The sequence below is a fragment of the Ambystoma mexicanum genome, chromosome 1p, assembly GCF_040938575.1.
Source record: "Ambystoma mexicanum isolate Mex_15411 chromosome 1p, UKY_AmexF1_1, whole genome shotgun sequence".
In the NCBI taxonomy this organism is placed as follows: Eukaryota; Metazoa; Chordata; class Amphibia; order Caudata; family Ambystomatidae; genus Ambystoma; species Ambystoma mexicanum.
In genome coordinates this window covers 839,827,457-839,853,683 of record NC_090921.1, presented here as the reverse complement: position 1 = coordinate 839,853,683, position 26,227 = coordinate 839,827,457, and the positions used below count along the sequence as shown (strand labels likewise).

General features: G+C 46.0%; 1 protein-coding gene across 1 annotated transcript in view; it reads right to left on the bottom strand.

Annotated features, from left to right (window-relative positions):
- Positions 1-26,227, bottom strand: part of CCT3 (chaperonin containing TCP1 subunit 3) — a 538,625-nt gene that overhangs the window by 340,599 nt on the left and 171,799 nt on the right. The window contains exons 6-7 of the mRNA XM_069652818.1: positions 18,969-19,086; positions 9,189-9,375 (exon numbers count right to left, since the gene is read on the bottom strand). Coding sequence (XP_069508919.1) covers positions 9,189-9,375; positions 18,969-19,086 — 305 coding nt within the window. The remainder of the gene's footprint in view (positions 1-9,188; positions 9,376-18,968; positions 19,087-26,227) is intronic.

The following is a 26,227-nucleotide window of genomic DNA, read 5'->3' as shown; positions in this document are numbered from 1 at the left end:
GTTGGTTAAACACAGATTCAGTCGTATTCTTAACATGGTGGCACGAACCACCATGGACGGGCATTTAACCAAATAGTCACTCATCTGTCTGATTTTTTTGTGGGGAAAAACGTTGGAATCAAAGTCGACATAGCCGGAGCAAACCTGTTGGGTTATAATCCAATCATGACGATATAAACTTGCTTTGGCTTTACTCGGGTTTGATAGCAGCGTCTGTATAGATATATCTGCATCCACAAGCGCATTTAGCACAAACAATCTCCAACTCTTGGAAAATATATCCGATGAGGAACACAAATGATGGCCAACAATTCCTAGGATGTTATCTGATTGCAATCCCAATAAAAGTTTACGGTAAAAATTGCAAAATTTCCACACCACCTGTGCATGCATTGAGATCAAGCCCAATTCGTATCTTATTAACCATATTGGGGTGCAAGATGGCAAGCGAAGAACTGTTTTCCAAAACTTTCCTTCAAAGTAATCCCAGTATCCTCTTTCCCTGGGCGGAAACGTTTCAGCCCCATAAGACAGAATTGGGACGACTTTCTGCATGTAGAAGGTTTTGACATGACTTGTGGTAAATTGTCCATACTTAGATAGGATGATTTTGCCCTGTGATGTCAAGGCCATACTTTTGGCTTTAATAGTGTCCTCACGGATTGAGTTTGTTCTTGACCCTGAAAATGGAAGGCCCAAATATTTATAATGCAGTACTTTCTTCAAAGATAAAGTGGATACCTTCCATTGATAATTCATCATTTTTGGATTGGCTTTTCTAAGACAGGACACAATTTGCGTTTTGTTTGTGTTGATTATTAAATTGTTCTTGGTTGTATAATTCGCTAATTGGTTCAACAGCTCTTGTAACCCATTTGGGGTAAGAGATACCAATACTAAATCATCCGCATACAAAAGCCACATAATCTTTTGTGTGCCTAATTTCGGTGCATCTGCCCTGCAGTCCTGCAGGCTTATACCCAGGTCTAGTAAGAACAAATTAAATAGAGTTGATGCCAAAATGCAACCCTGTTTTAGACCTCTGAACGTTCTAATCGCAGATGATAGTAACCCGTTAAGTGACAATTTAATTTGTATGCTCGTGTTTGTGTGAAGTTTTTTAATCACAGCAAGCAAAGAAGAGGGACATCCATATTTGTGCAATTTCTGAAACAGTAGGCTACGGTCTATTGAATCAAAAGCGTTTTGAAAGTCAACAAAAGCCATATACAGTGGCTGCCCAAGCTTGTGATATTTTGACTTTAGCAAGTTTAATGTGGTTAGATTTACGCCTGTTCCCATTCCTGCAACAAAGCCCGATTGAAATGGATCTCTTTTGCCCTGTTGGATGGCCCAGGTATTTAGTCCTTGTAGAATTATTCGACTGTACAACTTTCCAGGGGCGTCCAACAGAGCAATCGGTCTATAGTTGTCTGGTATTTGCCGATCTCCGCTCTTAAATATGGGCACTATTATGGATCTTTTCCATGAATCAGGAATGAGTTGTGTCACATTAATTTGTTCAAAGATTCGGTATAGGATATCAGCCCAGACCTCGGGCTGTTGCTTGAATAAATAATTGGACAACCCATCAGGGCCCGGGGCTCTTGACTTACTGATTTTATTTATAAAATATAATATGTCTGGTTTCTCGATGTTTATATAAAAGGGATCATTATTTTCCTCAAGCTCCATGGGCCTTGTTTCAATAGGGTTTGCATATAACTTCGAATAATGTTTTACCCATTCAACTTCAGGCACAGTGTGAATTTGGAGAGCTATTTGTGATGGCACGAGTGTTGTGTTTAATAATTTCCAAACACGGGCCGTGTTATGTCCATGCACAGCTTTGAGCATATGTTCCCCATCTGTTTGTAACAATTGAATTCTATGCCAGCGACACCAATTCCTATAAGTCGTTTTAGCCTTTTTTAGAGCAAAAGGTTGCTTATCTATTGACAATTTCATAGCTGCACGTTTCTCAGTGCGAAACAACGTTTTCCTTGTTCTGGCAGCTTCATTAAATATGTGACGATTTTGCACAGCTCGATGATTATTTGTGCTACAAGGAGCAAAATATTGCATGAGCTCACAGTAAGGAATACTACTGATTTGGTTATGATTTTTTGAAGGCAAATAGGCTAATTGTAACATTTGATCAAATTGGTGCACCTTTGCCTCTGTCCATTTTATTCGATTCAAGCTATTGTTCACGACTAAGGGCCCGTTCACAGGATATATGGCTGGCGCCTCTACATTACTTGCTTCAGACCATTCAAGAATTAACATACAGTGATCACTGTCAGGATGCGGGCAAATGACAAATGTTTGTATTTTGGACCACAAATTGTCATCTACATAAATATAGTCAATTGTAGCCGTATGTTGTCCTTGTCGCCACGTGTATTGTATACAACTGTGGTCAAACTGACTCCCATTTAGCATATTTAAACTTCTTGAGGCCATGAGTTGCCCCCATAAAGTTGTACAAGTGTTTTCTACGTTAAGGGCTTGTGGTCCACAATGTAAGTTCAGATCCCCCGCTACAATGGTGTAGCTAATTTCAGGGACCTGGGCGATGTAATCCAAAGCCGTTGAGATTTCAGAAAAGAATTTTTCTTCTTCATAGCTCTTATGATTCCAGTATATGTTAACTACCGCATAAAGAATCGACTGAATCGATAAGACTGTTAGTTGCACATATGGATTTAACGCCAAAGCATGCACAATGTGGACTTTCGCATTGAGTTTTGTGGCCGTTAAAAGGCCAGCCATCGGTCGTCCCTTGGATTTTTTCAATGCTGCTGTAAAGTGTATCTCATGGTTGTCCCAAGAAGGTTCATTAGACATCCATGTTTCTTGCAGCAAAACAAGGTCAAAATTGTTCAAAGTATTAGCTTTGTTATTTATTAAGTGCCTAAAACCGCGCGTATTCCACGATACCATGGAGAATACGCTTGTTGTCTTTATCTTACTAGGTAGTTAACTATTAGAATCACAAGAGCAGCAGCATTTAGATTTTGTGTCTGGTTCATAGTGTCTGGGATTGCTAAACCCATTGGCAGGAGTTTTAGGGGATACCTCCACTTTTGTATTAGTACTTGCAGGCCCCGCTATTAATATGAATCCCATAGACGCTAGTTGTTCTTTGGCCTCCCAAATTAGATTTCTTACGATTCTTGATCGCAACCATAGACAGACCATGCTCAATGAGTCCTTATTGAAGAATTCTACTTGTTCAATGTCAGAGGATTCAACTTCTTCCAGGGCTGTGATGTCTGAGAATAATTCTAGGATGCTCTGCCGATTCAACAAAAATTGTTGGTAGGGGGGAGGACGGCAGCTCAACACAAGAGCAAAGGTTTGTTTATCTGTTCTTATTGGGCTGTTAATTTGGTTCTTTTTCTTATTTTTGATAGTCTCCTTCGCAACTGATCGTATGACTGTGTGCGAGGGGGCATAGATAGTTTGCAGCACTTTTGTTAAATCCGCTTGATGTATAGCAAATTCATGTGTTTCCGTTTCAGTTATTATGTTTTTGTTATCCACAAACCTCACTTTTGTCTTTGGAGCAAGACACGATTTTAGGGGCAGCTGTGCAGGCAGGCTACTCGCTCTTATGCTCTCATCTAGACTCTCGGGAGCTTTTCTATCTACCATTGTGGGTGCTAAATCAGGCGTGGTGGGGCATAATGACGGAGCCTGAAGGTTTGGCAGAGGCATAAAACTATCCATATATGCATCAACAGCTTTTCTAATCTCGAGTCTTCTCAATATAAGCTCGGAATGTTGCTTATCTGGGCTAGAATTTATATTGTTTATCAGCCCTGGTCGCGCTTTTGTGCTGTTAGACTCTAACATCTTCTGCTCTGCTGAGGCACTCTGGGATTTTTTAGGGGTCTGGACAATTTTTGGTGTAAAGACAGCCGCCGAATTTCTCTCACCTTCATGTTCTTTCACTGCCGCAACCAACTCATCTAGCGGTTCGTAGGCCGTTTGCGAAGTGGCGACTTTTCGTTTTTTGCCAGCTTTCACATTGCGTTGTTGGTCCAATAACGCATATTTTTTAGTAACCGAATTAGAGGTTATTAGTGCGTTTTTCGCGGGTAAGTTGATGTTTTGGATGAATCGCTTCGAGGCCGCTGTCGCCATTACTTTAGATAAGGGCATATTTTTGGTTTTTTTTTTCTCGCCTAGGGATTGTACTTTTGAACGAGATATATTTCCTTTTTTATCGAAGATGGTATACAGTTTGGAATCAGATCGAGTGTGTCCATCTACTGGTTCATGTATGACCTGTGCCGTGTCTTCACCACTATGTTTGTTAATTGGAGTGTTCTCTGTTATTATAGTCGGAAAAAAAAGGTAATGGCTGCGGAGTGAAAGAGTTCTCGACCACCTGAGTTAAGCTCCTCAAATGTATTTTGTCTTTCGGATCGGAAACCAGGTTAGGGATGTCGTTATGTGTAACTCTATCTGCTGAGTCAAACATTGGAGAGAGCTTCTGGTCCACCATCACAGGAAAACTTTCTTGCGGTGGCCGTTTATGACGGCAAGTGGAGGGAGTCTGGTTAGCCTGCCAATTCAACACTGCAGATAGTTGCACATTTTGCGAGTCCATTTTAGCGCTGAGTGAGTTAAATAATTGCATCAGCGTCTGCAAAGTTAAATTCATAGCTTCTAAAGTCAGTTCAATGAATTTGGGTGATTGTTGTGATTTTTGTGACATTGGGAGTTTTTGAATGCCTAAACTTCTACGAGGGGTAGGGGCTAGAAATGAGGATGATTGATTCGGTTGTGATGGTTCAATACTCGATAACATCTGAGGAGAGTAAGATAAATTTTCAAAATTTTCCTGTATAGTAAAATTGGATTCCGCTACCGATAGGTCTATAATGGCTACATCATCCAAATTTATATCTGAGATTGTGTCAAGCACAATCTCACCAGTGTCAACCACACGCTCTAAGCATGGGGGCACTGGAAGTGACACAACATCAGTTTCTGGGGACACTTTCGCGGTGGGTGACGCATTCATGCAAACAGCATCAACACTATTAGTGTTCTCGATAGTCGAGTTTCGTTCCTTAACAATCTTGCAATTTCCCCATTGTTTCCCACGAGAGTCTGGGAAAAAGCGTCTAATGTCACCCCCACCTTCAATTGGTTTTATAACCTTAGCTCGCAAATTGGAGATTGGTGACTGTTGTGAGGAAAGCATTCTTGTTTTAGGTAAAGGATGCATCGGGGTGGAGGCACGCGCCAAGTTTTGAGTTGGTTTTTTGGGACAAGCAGTTTGGCATTCTATCTGCGGCATGCCCGTGCGCAAGGTATACAAATTGCGACTCATGTCGCCCAAACCAAATAAAAACTGAGTCTTGTATTATTATGCGCCGCCTAGTATGCAATGTGAGTAAGCGCCTTTTTAGTTGTAAAAGCGCCTTTACGCTTAAAGACACACCTTTAAAGAGGTACCCGTTCCGCTCCGCTCGCGAACTCGGCGAAGCGGCAAAGCGGGACTTCTACGGGACTTCCTCGGGTGCGCGCGCGCGGTGCGCGCGCGTTCCAGTTAATATAGGCCCGCCTCCACACAAATCAGCAAAGCCTCCTGGTAGTATGAGTCCGTGCAGTAAAGTAACCAAAAACACGCCGTGAAGTGAGAGAAGGAGTCCAGCAGCAATAAAAACAGCGTCTCCAGGCAAAGGCAAAGCGGGACTTCTACGGGACTTCCTCGGGTGCGCGCGCGCGGTGCGCGCGCGTTCCAGTTAATATAGGCCCGCCTCCACACAAATCAGCAAAGCCTCCTGGTAGTATGAGTCCGTGCAGTAAAGTAACCAAAAACACGCCGTGAAGTGAGAGAAGGAGTCCAGCAGCAATAAAAACAGCGTCTCCAGGCAAAGGCAAAGCGGGACTTCTACGGGACTTCCTCGGGTGCGCGCAAAAACTATGGGTCTGTACAGGATACCCTGTACTTTGTAGACAGTTTTTTTTTACTGCTGGTACGACATCTGGGGTTTCCCAGTTTGTCATGATCTTCCTCTGAAGAGCTTTATGAAAAGGCACCACAGGATCCTCCTGTGGGCCTTTGTCAAGAATATCCGTGAGGTCATCTTGTTGGAAAGATTGTGAAGGTGCAGACCACCCCATAAACTCTGATCAGGGCCATTAAGGCTCTATAGGGGGTTTCAGCATGTTGCCCCGGGTCTTGTCTAGCAAACTCCACCTCAGGGGAGGTGTCTAACCCACTTGCCTCATGTAAGGAATCATGAAGATCCTTTAACCTGCGTTCTTCAGAGGAAAATTCCTCTCTAATTGGGGTTACAGGTCCCTGCAGCTCAAATGTGTCTTCCTGTTCAGACAATTCACCCTCTTCCAATATTGAGGACATAGTCCTCAATTGTTCTGAACTCATAAAGGGTGTAAACCCCATTTCCAAGGCTGAGGGTGCCGAACTTGTCATAATCGGCCCCGAAAACGTCGAAGGCTTCGAGCGCGGCGTCGAAAACAAAGGCGAAGACCTCGACAGAATTGGGATTCTACTCGACAATCTCGAAGCCATCGACGTCGAGGACCTGGGGATAGACACTGGGTGTCGTAACCGTGACTTTTCTTGGCGTCGACACCGGTGTCGATGCTGGCGTCGAGTCGACAGACTCGTGTGTCGAAGGTCCCTTCCACAACGGCGTCAAAGACATCGACCTCAACGGAACCCTCGTCGACGGCGTCGTCGAAACCTTCGAGGAAGGTTTGGAGGTCATAGTCCTACTCGAGGGTTCGAGACACGCTCGAGAGGTTTCCTTCGCCGGGTACTGCGACTCGCGGCGTTTTTGACCTTCGGGTCTTTCGACCAGAGCATCGCTCTCGGCAGTCTTCGAGGGGGTTGAGGCCGCTTTCTCGAAGACGCTCATCATATTTTTGCGGAATTCCTCCCAATCAGCCTGGGAACTATGTTTCGTGGGGCAAGGGATTCTTTTTGGTGAAACAGAGGAAGAGGAAGACGGAGAAGGGGATCTTCGACGTCTCCTCTTCAAGTGCTTCGATCTCGAGGAGTGATGGGACCCACTCCGAGACCTGGAGCGCGAATGGTGACGAGGAGACGAGTGTCTCGACTTCGTCGACGAAGAAGAAGCTTCAAAAGTCTTACCTTTCTCCAGCTTCCCCCTACGCTCCTTCAGGGTTTTAGCTGTCATGGACATACAGTCCTCGCACTCCGAACAATGATGTTCAGCTCCCAAACACCACAGACAAACTCTGAGGGTCAGTCAGTGACATCTTTTTTCCACAATCTCGGCATTTTTTGAAGCCGGATCGAGGAGTTGTCAGTTCCGACGAGGAAGCCATCGAGTACGGATCGAATAACTCGAGGTAAATAGGATTAATCTGACAAGAACTGAGCAACGGTATTCCGAGGCACTGAGTAAGCGCGGAAAAACGGAACTGAGCAACGGACGCTGCGCGCGGCCTTTATAGGCAGGATGACGTTGATACGGCGGCTGTCGAGGGACATCGACTCGGAGGACGTCGACGCGCAGCGCCCTCTAGAGAAAAATTTTTCCGAGGCCAGCAGAGCTGGAAGGAGAGATCTAAGATGAGGAATACGTCGGAGGACACAATCCCTTGGAAATACTGTTTTCTTCCTAACTTTCCCGGGCTCCTCTCGAAAAAGCAAAAAACGCAGTAAAAGCTCGAGAGCTAAGCACAAGGACTGCCAACACTTGAACGTGCAGTAAAAATCTGAAGATGGCTGTCAGAGGAGGCACTTGGGTGGAGGGTAGTCATTGGCTGCCGGCAGTATGACCCAGAGCTCAGTGATTGGTTGTTGTGAGAAAGACAGTTCAGAAATGAAACCAACTGATTTTCTCTTTTCCGAGGATTCCCAGCCCGACTGGGAATATTCATGGGCATGTGAATTCATGCCAGAACCCACGTTGGAGAAGTAGTAATAGTTTGATGTGAGGTTCTCCATAGGGCTCTTTGGGTTCTCTGTTCCCTAGTTGGATGTGCCGTTGTAGTTCACAGTTGCCTATGAGTCTGAGGTTCTCTTTTTGGCAGGGTCTTGTGGCTTTCTAGGCCCGGAAGGATGCCCAAACGTTTGCAGCCGAAACCGCACTTCAGGAGACTACGCACAGCAGATTGATCCAGGTCCCAGGGTATTGGGAAATTGCAGCCCAGGATGGTCATAGTTCTTCGAAGGACTGCTCAAACTACAGTTTGTCTCAAGACTGGTTAGGCTCAATAGTCCAACGGAGGAAGTCGTCCTATCTGAAAATTTGTTGTGCAGAAGGACGTTGGAGCAGCAGCGGTTACTCAGCAGTCACTTGAGGTGGCCAGACATCCTTCCTCGGATTCTTCGTTCCATAGGACGACTACCTTCTACTCCAGGAACCTCGTCTTTTATGCAGGAAAACAGTCAGTATTCACCAATCGCCTTTTAAGCCTTTGTGCAACTAAGGGGGCTGGCTTTTCCAAAAGGACAGCCATCCTCCCAGTTCAAACTGGACTCTGGCAGACACACTGCATGACAAAGGCCAGAGCAGTTTCAGTCAGCTCCCCCACTTCCTATCCTTTCAGGCATAGAGAGAGCATTGATGGGCTTTCGCAAAGAAGTGCACCAAAGACCATAAGCAGGACCTCCCCCACCAAGTCGGTAGAAGGCAGCTCAAGAAAGGACAAGTTATAAAGAGTTGGTGAAAAAAGAAAACTGACCATTTTTTATATCAACTCCAAAAAGATACAACAAAAAGTGTGGAATAGGGTTCCCAGAGGTAGCGTTAGAGACTGAGTGAGGAAAAGGGTTCCCACTCACTCAGGAGAACTGATAGAAATCCAAGAGTCCAGCAAAAAGTGCTGGGGGACTCACAAGTGGGAAGGATTCAGCACAAAAAAAACATTAGGCTTAAACACAGCACAGCATGTCACACTACAATGCATCAAGCACAGTTTTGAGATAGTTGGATAATGTAACAGAGTACATTTACAATTTCGAGCATGGGCAATACGGTCATGTACAGTGCCTGCCAGTGGAGTGTGCAGATTTCTTGGCAATGGGGGGGAAAAATGAATATGAAGGCGGTAGCATGGTAAGATGCAGGGTATATTATTGCTGAAAATGGTGCATCCTGTGTTGGCCAATATAAATGCTGATGACTAGTACTCTAGGAGTAACTACAACTTCGAAAAAGATTTACCTTTTCAACTTTTGCATACTTCTTAATGTCAATTTCTTTTCTGCCATTCTCCTCAAATTCCACGGTTTTCACAGCATCAAGAGCAATGTTGCAAGCCAGGTCAGCCCACAGGTTAATCACTTTGGTGTTGATTGCGCTGTTTATAATCTTAAGCATCATTTCCCGGTTGTTCACATCCACAGGAATGCTGAGGCAAAAAAATGTATCGCTTGTTAGAATGTGGCAAATGAGAAACATTCCTTAGCCGAACCCTGAAAAGTGTATGCACACGAGAGCACTACAACTGGACATGGGTGACATCTGGAGGGGGGCTCAGTTAAAATCATCAATTCACAACCACCACATTTCATTGGTTTTTGTTGAGATAAAATAGGTTCAGGTTACGTGTTCTGTACGTTTTTCTGGGGGTTAGACTTTATTAGACTTCCCTTGGATTTGGGGCTCCCAACATCCAATATAGGCCTGCACTGCCCAAGTTGGTACAGTGGCAGAACAGCCAGGCTTATCTTAGGAGTAGGAATGTGAGCTGTAGATCAGTACAGAAAGATCAGTACATACATTGACCCAAGTACACATTAACTCAAAGTTAGATCAAAAATAATGATTTTATATATAGATATATACATGTCACACAAGTGTTAGGCAAGATTGTATGTAGTAACCCTGTGGGAGACTATACCAGCCTTGCCCGCTTGGCAATAGGTAACCCAACCTTTGGTATAGTCCTGTACTACACGAGTTGGTAGAATGGCTGAACAGCCAGGCTCATCTCAAGAGGAGTCAATGTAAGCTGTAGGGTTGTAACAGGTATTCAAACAACACTTACACTCAAGGTTTATTTAAATAATTATTTATTAATTTAACAGTCAGTTTTAAAATAAGCATGCTTTAGAAAGGGCAAATGGCAACAATAAAACACACTTCAAAAATACACTCCTTCAGTTAAGTAGAGACCCCTTTGGGATGTCACACACACTTCCTACACCCAGAGGCAGCTTCAATAATTAGGACACTGGACATTGATGGATCACTTCACACTTAAATGTAATACTGGAGTTTTGGAAAAAGGAAAAGGTTAGGGAAGGAAACCATGGTTAACAAGTTTCTCGAAACGGGTAGGTACTTTACTATCCCCTATTGAAATACAGGTTAACCCTTTCCCAGCTATACAAGTAACATATGTATGACTTTTTGAGGGACAGATCAACACAAACTCGGAGGGTAAGAAGGGTCTACAGGGAGCCAGGACAGCCAATGTCAATTGTGCAAAGTCCAGGTAAGCCGAGGCCCTTCTTGAAGATAGCACAAAAGGCTTGTACAATATTAAAGAGAGTTTGTGGTAAAAGAATCGCTGTTGGTCACAAGCTGGGAGGTTTGTGAAAAGCAAAGATGCAAGTAACTCTGCAAAGGGCAGCAAATGGAAGTCTCCAGTGAGGGCAAACTAGCTACACACAACCAGAGGTAAGTACCCCTTGAGCCTCAATACATCGAGTCTGAATAGAGAGATCCAGCTGGCTTCTGTTCCGGTTGCAGTCCTGCAGATCCTGTTCTGGGCCTCAGTTGTGGGGACAAGAGGGAGGAGGTCTGGGGACTCCTGCACTACTGTTTGAAGGTTGGCGGCAGCAAATGCATTTACTCCTGGTCAGCAGCACTTCGCGATTTCAGCTACCAGCAAATAGCACCACCGCAGTTCTTGTGCACCTTGTGGGCTCCCCTTGCTTCTTGGGCCCAGCACTCTGTTGAGGTGGCTCAGGCTTGGGTCGTTCTGCTTCAAGAGAGGCCTTAGGATCTTGCAGGAGCTCAGGTCTGTCTTTAAGGCGATTCACTTGTTCATGGTGTGCCTGTCCCTCGGTTCAGAAGTACAGCGAGCAGGGAGCAGTGTTCCAGTCTAGTTTGTTTTAGGGTCATTTGGTCCCACCAACCCAAGGCAAGAAGTCATCTGTTCCGGGCTGCTCTAGTAGATTCGAAATTTGGAGCTTCAGTACTGCAGCAGGGCTTCACCGGGCAAACCAACGGTCCGAGAGGGTGAAGCAAGCTTCTCTTCCAGATTCCTCTTCGGTTCCTTCATCCAGTCGTTGACTCTGCCTTTGTTGCAAAAGACCTTGCCGTTTATGCAAGTTTTTACCATTCATTTGCAGCCTAGCTGTCACTCACAGCAGGATGGCGGTCCTAGAAGGAAAGCCAGACAGCCAATCACCTTTGGGTGCATTCCTGTAACCAAGGAGACCAAGCACAACGAGTGTTAGGCAAGATTTGGAGCAGTACCCTTGGGGTGCACTAAAACAACCTTGACCTCATGGCAATAGGGACCCAACCTTAAGTCTAAACTACACAGGTTGGTAGTGTGGCTGAGCAGCCAGGCTTATCTCAAGAGGGGCCAATGTGAGCAGTTACACAGAGATTGACAGTGACAAGTATCCAAATAAACACTTACACTCAAGGTTTGATTAAACAATTATTTATTTAAACAGTCAGTTTAAATAAGCCTTCTTTGGAAGGGGCAATATAAAAGTAACACAAATACACTCCAAAACATACACACTCTTAGTTTCTCTAAATCAGCAAATCCCCATTTGAGATGGCACAGACACTTCCTACACCCTCAGGTGACTTAAATAGCTAGTAGCTAGGACACTGGACATTAATATATCACTAATATATTTAGAGCAATACTGAGGAGTGCTAAAGTAAAGAGGTTTCAGAATAAAACAAGAGCTCACAAATATTCTGAAGCAGGTAAGTACTTTTGAACCCCCCCCAATGCAAAGTTAGTTAACCCTTTCCTGGGAGGAAGGTAGGAGACAAGCAGAGGAGAGAAGAGTCATTCAGTGAGGTAGGCCAGCCAACGTCAATTGGGCAAAAGTATAGGTGAGCTGAAGCACTTATTGCAATTAAGTCTTGCACGATGTTTTAGAGGTCTTTATAGAAAAAGTAGAATCAAAGAAGGGTCACAAGCTGGGTGGCTTGTGAGAGGTAGAAGATGCAAGCAACTCTACAGAAGCAACCAAGACCAGTCTCATCTGAGATCAAGTAAGGCTACAAGAGGTAAGTTCTCCAAGACTGTACAGTACCTTTGGTTAGAAGAAATTGTTCCAGCTGGCTTCTGTTCCTGTGCGGCTCTGTACATCCTGTTACTGACCTCTGGGGACCCCTACAACGGGACGGTCAGCGGCAGAATAGGACCAACTTCTATTCAGCTGCACTTCGCGGTTTCAGCTTCTAGTGTCTCGGCAAATAGCACCACTACGGTCTCACGGGATAACACACTGGATTTCCTCGCATCTGGGGTCCAGCACTCTGAGGTGCCTCAGGCTTGGTCAGTCCTGCTTACAGGGAGCTTGGGGGGGGGGGCTTCAAGCAGCTCAGGTCCATCTTAAAAGTGATGCACCGAGTTTGGTGTTCCTCTCCCTCGCACTTTGGTTCCAGCAGCAGAAGTACAGCCAGTTCTGAGAGGATGTCCTATCAAATTCACTTTGGAGTTGATGGGTCCCACCAACTCAAGGGGAGAAGTCATCCTTGCAGGGCGAATTCGGAGCTTCAGCACAGGAGCAGGGCTTCACAGAGCAAACCAACGGTCCAGGAGTTGCAGCAGGCATCTCGTCCAAGTTCTTCTTCGGATTCCTTGGTTCCTTTCAAGCCAAACAGTCTTGCCTTTTATGCAGGTTTCTCCCATTCATTCAAGCCTAGCTGTCGATCACACCGCAGAGTGGCTGTCCTTGCTGGACAGCCAGCCAATTACCTTTGGGTGCATTCCTGTAACCAAGGGGATTAAGCACAGGAAGTGTCGGGCACCTCCCTCACTTCCTCCCTCTGCCAGACATACTGGAGCTAGAGGCAGGCTTCACGCGTGAATCCCGTCAAAGACAAAAATGAACAAAGGGACCAAACCTGGTTTGACGCGCAGAGTAAATATCAAGAAGGACCTTTCCAACAAGAAACGGCAAAAGAACACCGGGCCCATTTTGACAAAATGGTCACCTATGGGTGTGTTACTGCAGCTGTGAACGCAGACCACAGTAAACATGCACAATGGTTGTGAAGGGTAAACCACTGCCACCAGCCATTAATTGTAAAAAGGGTAACAAAAAATGTTACATGAGAAACTAGACAAAGGGGATATTAAGTAACCCCTCCAGCACCCTATTGTAAGATTGTGTGTGCTGGGTCCAGAAATTTACAATTGCAAGTAAAGTCAATTTCACTTTACTGCTCTTGGGAACAGTTTATCCAAGAGAAGGTATTTAAACCTTTGGGAAATCTAAGACATCCCTGTGCCACTGTACTGAAGGTGCTGTATGTCACAATTTAAAGATGATGCCTCTGAAGTTTGTCAGACTCCAAAACCAAAAAGAAACAGTGTTAAATCACAGCAAGGGTAATATAAAAAAATGTCACATGAGAGGGTAGATAAAGTGGATACTAAGTAACCCCACAGCACTCCACATAAGATGATGTGTACTGAGTTTACTAAGAGAAAATGGTAATGAAAGTAAATTTCACTTATTCTTGGAAATAGTTTATCCAAGGGAAGTTATTTAAACCTTAAGATAAATCCAAAGGACTGCTCTGTGACACTGCACTGAGGGTGCTCTGCGTCACAATACAAAAGGTGATGCCTATGGAAGTTTGTCAGACTCCAAAACCAAAAGAAACAGTCCAAACCAGATAAAAATAGGAGTGTGGGAGAAAGCTCTCTTCAGAATAAAAATTAAAAGCCCTTAAGTCCAGCAAAAGAGCTGGGGGGTCTCCAAGGTAGAAGGGAATTAACACAGAAATTTGAACTCTCCCGCCTAACAAAAAGCAATTCCAAAAATATGGTAACTGCTAATAACATTCAATATTAAATTGGAGAATTGGAAATGGTAAAATATAGCAGGTGAGTAAACTTTTCATGTATTTTTCATATTCAGACACAGTGACATCAGTTAAGGTCACTAAACACTTATTTGTATCAAGTCTGCAATATTCAGTTTAGGGGGAAGTAAAGGTTAGAAAGAACCAAGCTTGCAATTGGCAAGTAACAATGTAACACTGGAGCAACAAGCAATGCCCAAACCAGTAGGTTGCAAATGGTCTTTTGAGGAACCAGCAATGCCAGAATCAAATGGAAAGGACCCGAGTTCTGATAATCTTCATCACATTTAACCAGCCAGAACTTTTAAAATGTAAAGGTGATAAAGAGGAGCCTTCCTGTAGTATCACAGGCTGCAAGGCCTGGGCAATGTAGTAGGGGTCATCTCCAAATGTGGAAAAACAGCATTAAAGAGCGAAGCAGCACCGAAAATGGCCCAAGGCAAGTGTAATCCAAACCCCACAGTGGAGGGTGAAGTTCCCAATGCAGTCTGCCCCTTAGTCGTGGGGATGAAAGGGGGACCGTGGATGAGCTGCTGCAGCAGAGAGAAGGGCTCGCCAGCAAAGGATTCAGCTCACTCACACAGCGGTTTGTGGTTTTGGCGCTTTTTCTCCTAGCAACAACAAGGAACGGATATCGCTGGTCAGAATCACCTCGATTTCTCGGTTCTAACCTCTGCTGAGGGGACTTAATTCCTGCTTCTGGAGGTCCACGAGGATGCCTGCAAAGTTCCAGCAAGATTAGTTCATTGCAAAACGATGCACTCCAAAAGGGTCCAGGTACCCCGGGTATTGGGGTTCTTGTTAGGTAAGAATCTGTAGTAACACTGAGAATACAAAACACTTTTCTGCTTGGTATTAGGTAACCCACCTTTTGGTATAGGTCTGTACTACACAAGTTGGTAGTGTGAGCAGCCAGGCCCATCTCAAAGAGGGGTAAATGTGAGCTCTAGCAATGAAATTCGCAAATACAAGTAGCCAAGTAACAAGGTTTCAGTTATAGTTATTTAACATCAATTTTTAAATAAGCGTTCTTTAAAAAGGGCAAGATACAACCATTAAATATACTTTAAAGCACTTTTCCAGAATCAGCATAAGTTTAGTGGATACTCTTTAGAGCTGCTTTTTACACACTTCCTACACACAGAGGGGACTTCATTCACAAGGACAGTAATGGCATTTATATATCACTAGTTATACTTTGCACATTCTGGGTTGCACAAATGAAAGGTTAAAAAGGAAGGAAAAAGGTTAAACGGTTTCTCAGGGTATGACAGTATACTTAAATCTTCCAATGAAGTCTAAACAAGCCTTTCCCAGCAATACGTCTAAAAACAAGTTACGACCTATGAGACAGAAATATAAGAGTCAATGGACTAGAAGGTATGCATGGAGCCAGGACGGCCAAAGTCAATTGGAGCACAGTCTATGGAGCAGAGTCACTTCATAGTTAATGTCTTGCAAAGTTAGAGAGTTTTGTGGAAATCACTTGTAGGGTCACAAGCTGTTACACTTGTGAAAAGCAGAGTTGGGATCAACTCCAACTAAAGTAGCCAATGCAAGTCTGAACTGTGAAAAGCACAGCTAAAGACACCACTGGACCATCTTCCTCAATTGGCTGTACTTCTTGGCTGCTGCAAGGACCGAGTGCCAGGGGCAAGTACCCCAAGTCTAAACAATACATCTGGTTTGAAGAACAGTGATCCAGATGGATTCTGTACTGTTGCAGCAATGCAGATCCTGTGTTCCTGAGTTTCAGTCGTGGGGACAAGAGGGAGGACGTCTGGAGCACTCCTGCAGCAGCATTTGGACAGAGTCAGCAGCTACAGGCTCTTTTCAGATCAGCAGCACTTTGCGGTTTCAGCGTGCAGTAAACAGCACCACCAAGGATTTAGGATACTGGTTGGGCGTCCTTCACTCAGAGTCCTGCACTCTGGTCATCCTGCTTCTGGAGGGTCCTTGGGCGACTCCAGGAGCTTCTGGCCAGATTGCAGACGTTGCACTAGACTACGAATTTCTCGACCCCTGGCACTCAGTTCTTGCAGCAGCCAAGAAGTACAGCAAATCAGGGAAGATGGTCCAGTGGTGTTAGTCTCGGGGTGAGTTGGACCCAGTAACCTAAGGGAAGAAGTTGTCCCTTTCGGAGCGTCTCTTGTTTATAAGAACAAGAAGTTCAGCACAGCAGCAGGGCTTCACAGGGCAATTCAAAGGTTCAGGAGGATGCAGCAAGCTTTGTTCATGGTTTCTTCATCGGGTGTTTCTTCCAGTGGTCGACTGCCTGTAGTCCCAAAACCCTTGCCTTTTAAGCAGGGTTCTCCCATTCATGCAGAGCCTAGGCGGTAAATCACACCAGGGTGGCAAGGGCAGCCAGACAATTAGGACTGGTTGCATTCAGGCATTCCGAGACACAAAGGACAAGGGAGTTTTGGAAACCTCCCTGACATCCTGCCTTTCCAGACACAGTAGAGCCAGAGGCAGATTTCAGGACTGAAGCCCGCCAAAGGTAAAACAAAGGGCGCAAACCTGGTTTGGCGCACAGAGTAAAACCCAAGAAAGACCTCACAGACAAGAAAGGGCAAAAAAAGACCGGGGCCATTTTGACAAAATGGTCACACATGGGTGCTATACTGCAGCTGAGGATTCAGCATGCGGTAGAAAAGCACAATGATAGGGAAATTAAACCACTGCCACCAGCCATTTAAAGTAGTGAGGCTAACACAAACATTTTCTACATTAGTAAGTAGGAAATGTGGCTACTAAGTAACACCCCCCCAGCACTCCACAAGATGGGGTGTGCTGGACCCTGCACTGAGGGGGAGGTGGGTCACCATACAAAATGTGGATGCCTATGGAATTTGTCAGACTCCATAAGCAAAACCAACAGATAATCCAAATCCGATCAAAACACACAAGATTGAGAAAAAGGGCTCTCTTCAGGGTTAAAATGAAAGTCCTAAAGTCCAGCAAAAGAGCTGGGAGTCTCCAAGGTTGAAGGGACTTAGCACAGAAATGAGAATTCTCCCCAACACTTTGCTTCCCTAAGCTTTCCTTTCTGCAACCTTGTAAGTAGAACTAGTGCGATTTATAAATGCCATTACTGTCCTTGTGATTGAAGTCACCTCAGGGTGTAGGCATTGTTAAGAAGCATATCCAAAGATTATCCACCAACTTGTTTTGATTCTGAAAAGTAATTTTTAAGTACATTTACATTGTTACAACAAATTGCCTTTTTAAAGAATGCGTATTTAAAAATTGATGCCAATTAAATTATTTATAACTCATACCTTGAGTGTAAGTGTTACTTGGCTACTTGTATTTACGGATTTCATTTGTACAGCTCTACAGCCCACATTTACTCCTCTTGAGATGCTAAGTCACACTACCAACTTGTGTAGTACCAAAAATGAGGGGGAAGGGGGTTCTAATACCAAGCAGATAAGTGTTGTGTAGTCTCACACAATGAGACTGCACCAATTCTTACCAAACACATGGTCACATTTCTTAGGAGTGTTGTGTTTTGGGAGAGTATACCTGAATTACTTAAAATAGTTCCTGTAATGACAAAGCACGAACATGTGTTGGCCGTAACCTTGCATGGAAAACAATGACACCCTTCCCCCCCAAAAATGGATTGGGGCCGGGGGTGAGACTTGGGTATTTAATAAAGTGGATGTTGAGGAGAATTCTCAGAAATGTGCCAATTCCCTTCTACCTTAGGGACCCCCAGCTCTTTTGCTGGACTTCAGGACTTTTAATTTCTAACCTGGAGAGAGAGGCCCTTTTCCCCCACTGGCTCATGTATTTTTCTGTGATTTGGACTATGCTTCTTTTGAATTTGGAGTCTGACAAACTCCATAGGTATCATGTTTGCATTGTGACACAGCACTTTCAGTGCAGTGGCACTTTGAAGTCTTAGATTTCCCAAAGGAAATACCTTCTATTGGTGAAACTACAGTTTCCGAGAACAGGGAAGTGAAATTGACTTATTTTGTAACTTTCTAGACCCAGCACACACCATCTTACAATAGGGTGCTGGAGGGGTTACTTATCCCCTTTGTCTAGTTTCTCATGTAACATTTATGTTACCCCTTTCTACAATTTATGGCTAATGTAACTAGCTGGCATCTCTAGTAGTTCTTAGTTTTAGTGTCCAAGTATAATGAAGATGAATAATATGCATCAAGTTCTTTGTCACTGTTTTCTAACACTTAATTTTACGCACAAATTGGATAGTTGTCACTTTTTTTACTCTTTTGCAAGGCGGAAACGAATTTTCATTCATGAAATTGGATTTACTCTCCAATTCTAAAAACTGGGAGTAAAGTACTCTCACGCCAAAATCTTATCTGGAGCACTGCTTTCAACCTTGGTGTCACTATCGAGTCTTCCACCCACATCACCAACACTACTCATTCCGGTAAACAGCTCTTCAATATACGGAAAGCCAAACCCTTTCTCGCTTGTTAATGTACAGTGCTTTGGTAAAAGTGCTTTAAAAATTCAATGAATACAAATACAACCTTTATGGGTACTCTGCCTTGGGAGTTGTGGTGAATAAGTATTGCAAGCTAAAACCATCCTGACACAGGTCTTCGTCTAGGAGTTTCAAGCTAACAGGGTGAAAAACTGAGGTTACTTGGCCATGTTGCATGCATTCAGGTAGCATATTTTAAAAAGGAGCCCATTTCCCCACAGTGCCCCCTATTATGGGATGACCTCTATAGTATGAAGGAAACAAGATGGGCTACAGGAGCGTCAAGGGACAGTGTGCAGATCACGTAAAGTAAAATCACGGAAAGGTCAGAACTACATTTCAAGATGTGAAGTTCACCAACTGTGCAGATGTGTATAAACCCCAAAAGCATACAGAGCAGTGCATTTAGTAATAAACATACATTTTTGGTAAAATGATGCAAGAGTTCGGCTTACCTAATTTCTTTCAGAGCAGTGACCATGTCATCCAATGCTTTACGATAAGCACTAATGATCACAGTTGGGTGCATCTGTTGTTCCAGGAACTGTTCTGAAACAGCCAAAATTTCTCCAGCTACAAAAAGAAATTAAAAAATCCAAGTAAAGCATCCGTGAAAACTTACATAACATTACAGCATGCAAACAGAATAGTGAGGTCAATTTGGAAATCCGGCTTTAAGATATTAGCACCCCGGCTGGCACAGCAGCCAATCGAAGTGTAGGCTGAACATTACTGTATAAGCTTGCGATCTGAGCACGCTCACAACACCTCACGCTGCCGGCCCGCCATCTTGCTTGCCTCTGCCCTGCCTCCCCACTTATTTCTGCCCTCCCAGCCTCCCACTTACCTGTAGGGGCTGCGGTACCGCTCCTCATGTCTGCCGGGCTGCCATAGAAAATGGAAGAGGGGCTCTGCTCTAACCCTCTCTTCCATTTGCAAAGCCTGCCATGTTGGGTGAGTATTTCTTACAAACAATGGGTCATGGCAAAGTATATTTTTATAAGTATTCCCAGACAGTACCAGAGTGCTAATGTACATAATCGCTCACAAGGACAGTACTGGATGGTAACGTCCCAGGGCCCTCTGGCATTGGGACATTACAACCCAGGACTGACCTCGGAACATGTTTTGGCTGAAGAATTCAAAACAACCTCCAAAGGGTAAACCTGCTTCACTTTAGGGTGTGTGGCTTCATGGCTGTAACCAAGCATAGATGATTCACTGTGCATTCTAGACATAACAGAAGCCGCACTATACATACTGCTAGACTGAATTGCGTCATTAAACACAGTGGACGGTATCCAGTGATGTTACCAAAAGGAACAAGTGTTCTCCAGCAAGGGGCTGGCATGGTTTCACATGCTCATGAATATTCCCAGTTGTCAGGCTGGGAATCCTCTGTAAAAAGAAAAAGACTGCCAGCTCCCTAAGCCCCTCTGGCAGCCATCTTCAGATTTGGTAAGCATGTACAGTGGCAGTATGACCAAGAAGAGCGGCAGAGGGGTAGGAAGGAGGGTTCGCATGTGAATCCATGCCAGACCCATGCTGGAGAACAACAGTTACAGTAAAGTAACTTGTTCCTTCTCCAGCATGGAATCATATGCTCATGAATAAACAAAACATATCAGTACAACATTACACAACCAAGGTAGGTGGCAAGGATCAACAGAAGCAATTACTCTTACTTCCTGAATAGGCTCACCTTCAAGCAAACTGATTGTGGAGCACTGCTTTGCCGACCCTGGGCTCCTCTCAGAAATCCCTGTCGACGCAGTAGCATCTCGTTAAGGTGTGCGTGAACATCCACATAGAAGCCCGGCATATGTACAGCAGGGGCACACCAAACGGGAACGCCATGGTCGCAGCTATCGCTCTGGTGGAACGGGCTCTCAGACAGCCGGGCAGCGGTCGGTTCGTCAACCGATGGCAGTGTGTGATAAGGCCAGAGAGCCACCTGGAGATGGAAGCCTTGGACATGGCGCTTCCATGGTTCACAGGACCAAAAGTCACAAACATTTGAGACTTCTTCCGAAAACTTTGCGCGTGCCACGTAGAACTTCAGAGAACGAGCAACGTCCAGCGAGTGCAAGGCCCTTTCAGCCGGTGACAAAGGATTCGGTAACAAAGGCTTGTTGAGGTGGAATTCCAACAGAACCTTTGGCAGAAAGGTGGAGTGCGTCTGTAGCACCACCCTCAATTCGTGTAAAGTCAGATTTGGCTGTTGGCAGGATAAGGCCTGGAGCTCAGCCACTCTCATGGCAGTGGTGATGGCCATGAGGGAAGAGGTTTACCACGAGAGGAACTTGAGAGGGGCCTGAAGCATAGGCTCGAAAGGGGCTCCCTTGAGCCTTGTCAGCACCACTTTGTTACCACGCCGGGGCAAGAGCCTTCACCAGCAGAAAAGATCGAAACAGTCCTTTGAGGAACTCCTTCGATCTTGTTGGGGACCTGGTGTAGCAGGAGATAGCCACCAGATGCACTTTGATAGAGGCGTGCGCCAGTCCCGCCTTGGCCAAGGACAACAAGTATGGTAGAATCTGCAGGGCTGTGACCCTCAGAGTGGTGATCTTCTGCGACCGGCAACACCTAGCAAAAACGGTTTTACTTGTTACCGTAAGCATGGATGACGCTCAGGCCTTAACAAGGACCTCCCTGCAGTCCGCCGACAACCTGTATCCTCCAACCTCTAGGGCTGCAGCAGCCAAACCCTCAGATTCAGCGATCCTGGGTCGTGATGCAGGATTGCACCTTCTCTGGTGAGCAGATCTGCGACTACTGGCAGCTTGACTGGAGGCAACGCTGACAGGCTTGAGAAGGTCCGGGTACCAAAGCAGTCTCGTCCACGCTGGGGCAACGAGTATTCCCCTGCATCAGCACCGTTGAAGTTGACTGATGACTTGCAGCAGGAGAAGCAACAGGTGCAGTGTGGGGGGATAGAGGGTGGCAAACATATACAGAAACAGGCCTTCCCAAGGAAAGGAGAACGCGTCCCCCATGCTCCTCGGCTGGTGCAAAGTGCTGCCAAATTTCTGTCATTTCCAACAGATCGATCTGGGCCTGACACTTGATGAAGATGCAGTCCACCTAGTCCTGCCGAAGTTTCCACCTGTGGCAGGAGCGCAACTCCCTGCTGAGGGAGTCAACAATGGTTTTCTTGACTCCCGCCAGGTGAAAGTGGATGAGAACATCTCTTTTCTGACAGCCCAGTGCCACAAGTTCTGAGAATCTTTGGAGTGTGCTGTGGATCGGGTGCCCCTCTGCTTCCTGATGTAAAACATCAGGACGGTGTTGTCTGTGAAGATCCTCACCATCTTCCCCTTGAGAGACGGAAGGAATGACTGGAGGGCCCAGAACTGCGCACAGCTCCGTGATACTGATGTGGAGATCCTTCTCCTCCAGCAGCCACAGGCCTCTGGCGTAGATGTCCAGTGTGGCTCCCAAGCCCTTCAGGGAAGTGTCTGTGGTGACCGTCACCTGGTATGGGGGAGGGGGGGGGTTTAAAACCCTGTGCCCCAGGCGACAGTGTACACCCCACCACCTCACCACCCGACGGAACGCGTCGTCGAGAGGGATCTTGTCTGCAAAGCTTCCGGGCACTTGTATCCAGCAAGCGTCCAGGAACTCCTCAAGAGGCTGCATCCGCAACCTGCATAACCGGATGAAGTAGATGTGTTTGAGAACCGGTGAAGTGGGTGGAACCAGTGAAGAGGGTGAAACGGGTGAAGTGGATAGAACGTATGAATTGGGTGGAGCCAGTTAAGCGGATGGAACGTGTGAAGGTGACGTATCTGGATGAATAATGCACGGAGAAAGGATAATGTGACCAGAACGAAAGAAAGGAGCAGTGCATGAAACAGGTGGAGCGCTTGGAACAAAGTGGAGCGCTTGGAACAAAGTGGAGGGCATGCATCAGATTCCAGTGATCTGCCACACTTTCCACCAGAGGCAAGAAAGAAATAGCAGTGCTGTCGTAGTACACCCAGGGTGCAAGACATGTCTGTATCTGTCTTGAAGGCCTACAAGAACTAGTTTATTGCCTTCCCGAAGAGGTTATCGTCGAAGGGCATGTCCAGTACCCTCATCTGGACCTCCTGGTGGAAGTTGGTGGCATTCAGCCAGCCTCGATGACAGAGGCAGACACTGTTCCCAATCTGCCGGAAACCTGTGTCGGTGATGTCCAGGGCCACTGTCATGGCATGGCCCGATGCCACCTCACCTTCCTAGACGAGTGCCATCGCCTCCATCCGCTTGTTCAGTAGGAACTCCAGAATTGGAGGCAGCTTATACCACAGTTCCCTGTCGTACCAGGTGAGGATCGCCAATGCGTGCTGCTGTGATGGTCGATGCTGAAGTAAATGACCTCCCTCCCTATGGCATCCACCTTCTTCCCCTCGTTGTCCAGAGAGATGGAGGAGGAGAATTATTACCCTGGTGATGATGGGGGGGGTAGACAACCTCTTCCTCGCAGATGCCGAGACCACCAACGGCTGCGACCGCGGCACCTTATTTCCAGCCTATCCCGCGGGCCGAGCAAGGTTTTTTCAGGCAGGTTAGGCCTTCCTCCATCACATCATCCAGGAGGGGCACCCTTGGTTGCGGCGATCCACCCACCGAGACGATGTCAGTCGTTGCTGTGTCCGTCCAAAATGTCTGGGTTCACTGGGGTGGAGGGCACCTGGCGCGGGTGTGGAGGTTGATGTGGGGGCGTCCTATAGCGCTTACTCTTTAGCCGGCGGCAGATCCGGGGCATGCAGCATCCTCTTCTGGATTTCCGACACCAGCCTGAATAGGGTAGAAAGGATGTCCAGGAATACATCTCAGCTGAGCAGGCGTGGTGGGCACACTAGGCCCTGCGCCATCATCGCACCAGCATTACTGCCATCCTCATGGACCGTGTGCAGGGACTCCCGGTCCTCATCCAAAGACGAAACATCCATGTCTTGGGGTACGCCCTGTGGCTGGACTGGGACTTAATCGCCCCCTTTTTTGCATGCCGAGGGGTCTCAGCCAGGCTTAGCAACAGCATCCTCTTCTCGGTGTGCCAGCAGACTCCTCCACTGCCCCGACCAAGGCCTCCCATCTCGGGGGTAGGGATACCCTGGAGCCTGTAGGTGCTACCTTCACGGAGTTAGAACGTTTGGCTTTCAAGAGCTCGGCAGCCACCAGAGAAATGTTGACTATATCTCCTGAGCCGACTGGGCCTTCTTGGGCAGGTCGGCCGGCTTTTCCTCCACACTAGGCTTTTCGGGCTTCTCCCGCAGCTTAGCCAGGTTGGGAGACTTAATTTTTGAGGCGCTTTATGGAGGCAGATGGCGACGTTGATCGCGCCCTGCCTGTTAGGCAAGATTAGGAGCAGTAACCTTTGGGTGCACTACAACAAACTTGACCCTCCTGTCAATAGGGACCCAACCTTTGGTAGAAGTCTGAAGTGCACAGGTTGGTAGTATGGCTGAGCAGCAAGGCCCATCTCAAGAGGGGTCAATGTGAGCAGTAGGGGAGTTATACAGATTCACAGTGTCAAGTATCCAAATAAACACATACTTCAGGTTTCTTGATTAAACAGTTATTAATTTAACAGTCAGTTTGAATAAGCCTTCTTCAGAAGGGGCAATATAATAGTAACACACAAATGCACTCCAAAATACACACTCTTACTTTCTCTCAATCACCAAATACCGTTTGGGATGGCACACAAGACACTTCCTACACCCTCAGGTGACTTAAACAGCTAGGACACTGGATATCAGCGGTACATTTAGAGCAATAATGAGATGGGTGTTAAGTAAAGAGATTTCAGAATAAAACGAGCGCACACAAATATTCTGAAGCAGGTAAGTACTTTTGAACCCCCAATGCAAAGTAAATTAACCCTTTCCTGGAGGCAAGGTAAGACACAAGCAGAAGAGAGAAGAGTCATTCAGGGAGATAGGCCCACCAAAGTAAATTGGCAAAGGTCTAGGTGAGCAGAAGCACTTCTTGCAAGTAAGTAAAAGTCTTGCCTAATGTTTTAGAAGTCTTTGAAGAAAAAGAAGATTCAAAGTAGGGTCACAAGCTGGGAGGCTTGTTAGAGGCGCAAGATGCAAGCAACTCTACAGAAGCAACCAAGACAAGTCTCAACTGAGATCAAGTAAGAATAGGTAAGTCCTCTCAAGCTTTGAAGTACCTTTGGTTAGAATACATGGTTCCAACTGGCTTCTGTTCCTGTGAGGCTCTGTAGATCCTGTTCCTGTGAATCAGTCTTGGGGACAAAAGGGAGGACTTCTGGGGACTCATGCAACACAGTCGGTGACAGAAAAGGACCAACTTTCTATTCAGCGGCACTATGCGGTTTCAGCTCCTCGCGTCTCAGCAAATAGCACCACTCTGGACTTTCCTTGCATCTGGGGGTCGAGCACTCTTGAGGTGGCTCAGGCTTGGTCAGTCCTGCTTACTGCGAATCCGGAGTATTTTCCAGAAGCTTGGGTCAGTTTTAAAAGTGGTGCACTCCGTTTGGTGTTCCACTGCTGCTAGAACCGAAGTGCCAGGGATAGGAAGTACAGGCAGCTTCGAGAGGATGTCCAAACTAGTACACTTTGGGGTCGATTCCTCACACCAAATCAAGGGGAGAAGTGGTCCTTGCAGGGCTGCTCTAGTCGAGGTGAATTCGGAGCTTCAGCACAGCAGCAGGGCTTCACCAGGCAAACCAACGGTCCAGGAGTTGCAGCAGGCATCTCTTCCAAGTTCTTCTTTGGATTCCTTTGTCCAGTGGTCGACTGCCTTCAAAGCCAGCCTCGCCTTTCATGCAGGTTTCTCCCGTCCATTCCAGCCTAGCTGTCAATCACACAGCAGGGTTGCTGTCCTTGCTGGACAGCCAGCCGGCCAATCACCTTTGGGTGCATTCATGTAACCAAGGGGATTAAGCACAGGGAATTTCAGGCACCTCCCTCACTTCCTGCCCAGCCAGACATACTAGAGCCAGAGGCGAGCTTCACTTGTCAATACCGCCAAAGACAAAGGGACAAACCCTCGTTTGGCACGCAAAATAAATCTCAAGAAGGACCTTCCCAACAAGAAATGGCGAAAAAATAAGACCAGGGCCTTTTGACAAAATGGGCACCCATGGGTGTCTTACTGCAGCTGCAAACGAAGCAAAAACACAATGGTAGTAAAAAGGAAACCACTGCCACCAGCCATTAATTGCACAAACAGTAACCATGTTACATGAGAAACTAGGCAAAGGGGATACTAATTAACCCCTCAAGCATCCTACGGTAAAATTTAGAGTGTGCTGGGTCTAGAAAGTTACAAATTAAAGTCAATTTCACTTACTGCTCTTGAAAACAGTTTATCCAAGAGCAGGTATTTAAACCTTTGGGAAATCCATAAGACTCCCCTGTGCCACTGCACAGAAGTTGCTGCGTGTCACAATGCAAAGATGATGCCTATGGAGTTTGTCAGACTCAAAAACCAAAAAGAAACAGTGTTAAATCACAGAAAAATATGAGTGGGAAAAAGGTCACTCTCTCCAGGTTAAAAATTAAAAAGTCCTAGAGTCCAGCAAAAGTGCTGGGGGTCTCTAGGGTAGAGAGGAATTAGCACATTTCTGAGAATTCTCCCCAACACTGCCCATCAAGGGTCCCGCTTGCGAAGCGACCCCGACTTGTCCTGGGTGAGGCAAGAATTGATGTAACCGTGGGGGAGACTACACAACACTTGTCCTCTTCGTATCAGGTAA